This window comes from Nicotiana attenuata, chromosome 10 (assembly GCF_001879085.1).
Source record: "Nicotiana attenuata strain UT chromosome 10, NIATTr2, whole genome shotgun sequence".
Taxonomy (NCBI): Eukaryota; Viridiplantae; Streptophyta; class Magnoliopsida; order Solanales; family Solanaceae; genus Nicotiana; species Nicotiana attenuata.
In genome coordinates, this window is record NC_031998.1 from 49,327,674 (window position 1) to 49,334,799 (window position 7,126).

General features: G+C 34.3%; 1 protein-coding gene across 1 annotated transcript; it reads left to right on the forward strand.

Annotated features, from left to right (window-relative positions):
* On the forward strand, positions 1,278–1,681 carry LOC109233797. Its single transcript, XM_019399660.1, has 2 exons — positions 1,278–1,514; positions 1,604–1,681. Exons 1-2 carry the CDS (start codon positions 1,278–1,280, stop codon positions 1,679–1,681), a joined length of 315 nt encoding a protein of 104 aa, XP_019255205.1.

A 7,126-nucleotide genomic window follows, 5' to 3' on the forward strand; every position in this document is an offset into this window, starting at 1 on the left:
TGGAAAACAAAATTCTTCAATCTGGCAGGTCGTACAACACTTATACGATCAGTACTAAATTCCATTCCAACCTATGCTATGCAAAATCAACTACTACCCCACAAAACACGAACAAATAGTGACAAACTTCAACGTGATTTCTTATGGGGGTCCACAAATAACCACCACAAACTTCACTTACTCAACTGGAACACAGTCACTGCACCAAAGCCATACGGTGGATTAGGAATACAACAAGCATACCCTAAAAATCTTGCCTTATTAACTAGCCTTGCTTGGCGATTCGCCACTAATCCTCAACAACTATGGACTAAAATACTGCAGGGTAAATACTGTACGCCTCGTAATACACCACCACACACCAGAGCTTATATCACTAAGCCACATGACTCCCCTACCTGGAAAAGCCTCACCACAGCCCTGCCTCTGTGCCGGCGTGGTACCACTTGGACAATTAAGGATGGTGCCAAAATCAACCTCTGGCACGATCAATGGATTACCCCCCACTTCTCATTACGGCAACTTATCCAAGGCCCACTCCTTTCCCACGAGTACTCACTCTCCCTTAGTCATATATTTTCAACTCCAACTTTCACCCTCAACTCCCTCTCCTTTCACCTTCCCCCTCACATTCAACTACTCATAAAAAACACTATTCCTAACCTTCCACTACAGCTGAAGATTCCCCCCACCGGCACCCCACCTCTGATGGCCATTTTACCACATCCTCCGCTTACAAACTACTCACCTCCACCCAACCTCATTTTCCAACCACCTTTCCCTATACCTGGATCTGGACCATTCCTACGCTCAATAAGATCAAACACTTCCTTTGGCTCCTACTCCATCAAGCTTTACCAACACGAAGCTTTTTAGCACGTCGAAACATCACACCCACTTCTCGCTGCACCTTCTGCTCACACAGTTCCGAAGACCTACACCATATCTTCACTGAATGCCCCCCAGCCATTCATATTTGGCAGCACTACCGCCTCACCATCCCAAACCACAACTATGACAGTTGGCTAAAACATCTTTGCACCTCTAACACATCTGTTCACCTCACCTCCTCCCACCACCCTCTCCCCTTTCTCCCTCTACGCACTCTCGCCCCATTCATATTATGGAACATTTGGTTGAACCGTAATCACAACCTCTTTAACCATGACACACGACTACTCAATCCCTCACTTATCACTATCCAAGCGGCTGAATATACCTATCTAGTCTCCTCTATTACCAATCCTCGACCACACATAGCGACTCGCGTCAAATGGATGCTGCCTCCTTCACCAAATTACAAACTCAATATAGACGGCTCTTATGATCCACTAACTCACAAGGGAGGCATTGGGGGGGTCATCCGTAACCACCAAGGTCATTGGATTTTTGGCTACTCAAAACCCCTGTATAACACCACAGTACTCCAGGCAGAACTACTTGCCCTCCTTCATGGTTTACAACTTGCTACTGCAAAAAGACTACTACCACTCACGGTGGAATCCGACTCACAGGTACTTATCTGTTACCACAAGGTAACCCGAAATACTCACATCTCTTTCATGTTTGCAGGTTGATGTTGCATGACTTACATGTGCCACAGATCAACCACATCTACCGGGAGGGTAATACTGTTGCAGATGCTCTAGCACTTTATGGGAAGAAATTGTGCCTCTCGTAGCATACTGATGTTCTACTTTTTGATACCCCCCCCCCCACCTTTTGTACTTCCCTACTTACTTTTGGACTCAACGGGTACTGGAACTCTACGTTCCATCCCTTCTATGTTGTAACTCATCTTCAATAAATAAATAAAAAAAATGCTTGTTCACAGCAAAAAAAAAAAATATCATACTCTTATTACTAAATTATAATTAATTAATCTGTATGTTATCGCTTTACCACTTATAATTTGATGTAAACAGTGAATTTTACTATACCATTTATGATCAGCGGCCTTAGCCGTTAAGCAATAGAGGCAGAGGCGGGGCCAGAATTTGATGTTTATGGGTTCAGGATTTTAGTTCTTTTAAGTACTGGTTCTAACTTAATAAGTTTTGCATATTCAATGAATTTCTTAAGACAAATATAAGGTTTGGATCAAAAGTTACTGGGTTCGGCCGAACCCGTAGCCGAAGGGCTGGCTCCGCCCTTGAATAGAGGTAGAATGAAAACAAAATATATTAAAATTCTAGGCATAGTCCGCTTCTTGATTTTATTTCTAGCACTAGTAGTCGTACTCACGCGATACGCGGTTAATATTAAACAATATTAATTAAGTTAAATTCTAATCGGGCTTGTTTGAACATATTAGAGCGTATTGATTTAATAAATTTAAATTGCCATCTTATTTGTCAATACGATATACCCAATAATAACATCTCCATTAAATTAAAGGGACTTATATAGTTATGGAAGAATTTTTTCGTTCTATATTTTTATGTATTATATTATCCAATGTTTAGTAATTTTAAATTATTAATAGAAATTTTTATTGTCATATTACTTTGTTTAATATTTTTGTCTGATTGCTTTCTTTTTGTAATATAAGAGAAAATATATATTTTATTACTCTTAAAATATTTTTTATTTTAAATTTTATTCTATTGTTCTCAATAATATTGTCCGAATTTTAATGAATAAAATCTCTATTAAATTAAAGAGACTTATACAGTCATCGAATAACTTCTTTTTTGTTATGTATTTTTCTTTATTATATTATCCAATATTTAGTATAATTGCATTGATAATAGAAGTTTTTATTAGCATATTATTTTGTTTAATATTTTTGTCTACTACTTTCTTTATGCAATATAATAGAAGATATGTATTTTATTACTCTTAAAATATTTTTTATTTTAAACTTTATTCTGTTGTTCTCAATAATATTGTCTGAATTTTTAATGAATAAAATCAATTTTTATTGTTTGTAATTTTAATTTTTATTTTAAAATAATTTAAAAACTCCAATTTGAATTGATTTTTTTAATTTTCTTTTTTTATTATAAAATATTTATTTTATTATTTTATATATATTTATTAAAATATAAAAAATATAAAATTCATTCATTAAAATATTATTTTATTCATTGAAATTCAGATAATATTATTGAGATATATATGTTTTTTATTTTATGTTTTATTCTATTATTCTCAATAATATTTTCTGATTAAATAAAATTTATTTTTAAAAAGAAAAGCAAATTTTTTCAAAAAAAGAATTTTGAATTGATAGTTTTTTATATTTTTTAATTTTACTTTTTTATTTTAAAATAATTTTAAAACTCCAACTTGAAACTACTCTCCAATGGATATTTTTTTTTAATTTTTTAATTTTCGTTTTTTATGATAAAATATTTTATTTTTATTCTTCTATAGATATTTAAATTCAAAAACAATAACTAATAACTAATTATTAACTACTTATGCCATGTGTCTTTTTTCTATGCTGCCACTTGGCTTAAGGAGAAGGTTTTTTCCCCTCCTTTTAATAATATATAGAAGATATAGATATAGATATAGATTCTATTATTCTCAATAATATTTTCTGTCTTTCAACTCTAAACTGGGGAGGAGAAGTTAATGCTTATTTTATTTTAAAAAAATTATGTAAACAATTACGGGAAAGGGGAAGTAAAACTTTTTTAGTTCATACGTGGATAAAAGTTTATGAATTCTTTATTCTCCCAAAACTTATATCTTTTAGATTTTACCATTTGCTGTCATATCCAAGAAGTGAAAAACGGCTCTGCACCAAGTGATCTTAATACTGTCAATTATCAACTATTGTACTGGTTTTAACATATGAGAGGAATAAATATTGATACCTGTTACGATGTTACCGACAACGCTGCAGTGTACCTCCTTTGATCTTCCCTAGTCCAAGAAAAAGAAATAAACTACACATGAAATGACAAGGATAAATAATAAAAATACTACTACTCTCTTTCTATTATTCTGAAATTACAGATCTCGTGAAGTTTAATATTAAAGGCTTTGCTCCAGCAGGTAGAAAGACTGGTTGTATGAGGCCAAGGATGTCACCAATGATTAATGCATATAACAGATGTAAATTGAATGTATCGCTTTTCAGACTTTGGTCGCACACTCGCGCGCACCACTTCAAAGGTTGTAATTTGATGGCTATTCTGCATCCTGACTTTAATTCATTGTCTCATGGTTTTTGTCTTAACTTTGCGATCTGCGGCAACAATTAATGAGGTTAATGTTATTGACTTGATAATTAAGGCTGATAATTAAGCAATTTATTTTGCTCATCACAATTTAATTTGTGGTGATTTCCTGCATATTAGTAAGGAAGTATTAGGAGTGTACTTCACAAAATAAACTTGAGTTTCTAAAGAAATATATCGATGTAATCGTACAACACATGGGTAAAAAGGAAAAAGAACCAAAAGATGAGGAAAATACATTCATTTATTTAGCATTTGAAACTCTTGCTTTCTCATTCCCAAGGCCATAAATCTCTCTGTTTTGTTTTCGTTAATGAGATCAGTACTGAATAATAGATAATCACTTCATGAATCGGTACTTCCGTTACATGAAACGTTTGAAGTAATAAAATTATTACTTTAATTCTTATAGAGTTACATTGTTTATCTAATAATGACTCTTAGGATTTTAGTAGTCTCAACAGGTGCAATTATATAGAGAATTAATAAGATGACTTTTGGACTTTTAAAATATCACATTAAAATAAAATATAAAGGGGGAGAAAAGCCAAAAAAATAGAGGTTAAAGATAAATAGGAATTCTAGCCTAATAAAGTGCCAAATCACCTCTCTTATGGCCTTCAATATATATATATATATATATATATATATGTATATATATCAATCTCCCACTTACTCAGCTTTAGGTGCTGAATTAGGTGTTTTAGAAAAAGATTTCAAAATTGATAAAGTAACACTTTGAGCAAATTTTTATTCACCAGAAAATATTTTCAAAAGAACTTGGTTTTCTGAGAATTTTCAAGGAGATAATAGAAAAAACATCCGAAGTATCTACTATGAGTCTTTAAACTACATAAAAGAACAAATCAATTTCTTTGAATGGTTTGAGGCTTATGCTGAATATCACCAATTAGATTTTCCTTTTTCTAAATCAGTTAATGTTTCAAAAATTTGGAAAACCTCCTCTAATGTTAAAACAGCCAATTACAAAACCAAAACTGGATCCTTACCAGTAGCAATTATTTATAGAATACAGTACAAAGCCATGAGTTCTGCCTTTAACACTGGAGCCATGAAAACCCTCCATAAAGGAGAAACTGTTCTTTTCAAAACAGATCTACAAAGATCTCACCTATCAATACCAAAACCCATTTCTTGGAGCCAAGTTTCTCTACCACAAAACTGGTTACTACAAGATGCCACTCAAGCTGAAAAACCAGAAAATACTACAGTCTCTCAGATCCAACAATATTCTAGCGGATCTGTAGCCATTTCCTTCCAGAGATCATTTAGCCAAAGAGTCTCTGTCTCATCCTCTTCGACACAGATTGAGGCTGACAATGGAGAATTTTCTAGGGAGGTTCTAACTTCAACATTGGAGAGTTTGAAGCTAATTCCTAGTTTCCCGCCGTTAGCAGCTCTAAGACCTTCTTTGGTTTTTTCAAAGAATTTGGTTGGAATGAGCCCTTCTTGTATGCAGTTCAGATCTGCACCTGTATCAAATAAGGCAATGATATCCAAAGTGAAGGACTTATTGACAATTAGGATGACTCTCATATGCCATTTTCTTATGGAGATTCTGGAGAGGTGGTTGCAAAAAACTTCTTGTTCAACTGGTTTAACTTTAGTTGGTTTGGGCTCTTCAGGTTTGGTAGAGAGCTGTTGGAGAACAAGACGGTCTAATTCTTGTTTAGCCTTAATTTCTCGAATTTCTTCCTTAAGGAATGCTATCTCAGTTTGGAGATCTTGGATAGTTACTACCTTAGGTTTTTTGGGAGGGAATCTACTGAGGATATTAGTAATATTGTAAGTATTGGCAACTTGAGGATGATTGGTAAAGACATTAGAGGAAGATGTGGAAGGCTTATCTATTGTTCGTTTGAATTGCTCGAGATAATACTTCTTTTGCTCAGAATCTTGGAGATTGCTTATTATTTCAAGAAGAAGATCTTGTTCTTTGGAGAGAACATTAATTGCAGGTTCTTCTTGACTAGACTGGGATGAAGATGAATTTGTGTCATCATCATCTTCGAGTTGGTTGAATTGCTGTTCAAGTTCATCATCAGCATTATCAGAAGTGTCGCTATCTTCTAATAAAAGTTGTTCGATCTGGTTAAGAACAGACTCATCTAAATCAAGATTTCTAACTTTGTTAGACAACTTGCAGTATTTGGCTATATGGCCTGGTTTGTTGCATTTGAAACATTTGCCAGAATTGGGAGTTTGGAAGATCGTTGATTTATTTTTACTAGGAAAAGTTTTGGGTTTAGAAGAAAATGGTTTGTTCTTCCTGAACTTGGGTGCAGAAGACCTATATTTTGTAATCTCCATATCCTTGGTTGTTCGTCTCTTGTGAGGCTTTTTGCTACAAGGTGGTAAACCAAATTGTTCACAGAAACTACCTAGATCACGGCGAGTCTGTGCCCTATCTTTGGCTAATTGCCTCAATATCTTATCATGTCGACAGATTTTGAGAGCGACATGTTGAATGAGACTGGTGAGTTGGCCATAGGTGATTTGTTCGTAAGGAATAATATCACCAGAATGTTGATTTTGGAGTTCTTCTTTAACTAAATCCCTAAGAGACTTAGGTAGACCGTCTAGGAATTTTTCTTTCCAATATGGGAGATTTCCGTCAGGTTTTTTGTAGATTCGGGTAAGAAAGGAATCCTTATACCATCTGAAATCAGAAAGGGTTTTACACTTAAGGTTGTTAAGTATCTCAGAAGATCTTTCCCTAAAGATACCTGGACTACCTATGAATGTTTTGATAATGGTATAAATCAGGGTGTTGGTTGAATCAGGAATGGTAAGGCCATCCTTAAGAATTGGTTCTCCCGTTGAATCAACTCGGACACTTAAGAGAATTTGGTTCTTATCTTCTTTGCTAAGATGGGTATCCCACCATCCTTTAAGTTGACCTGTGAAACCTG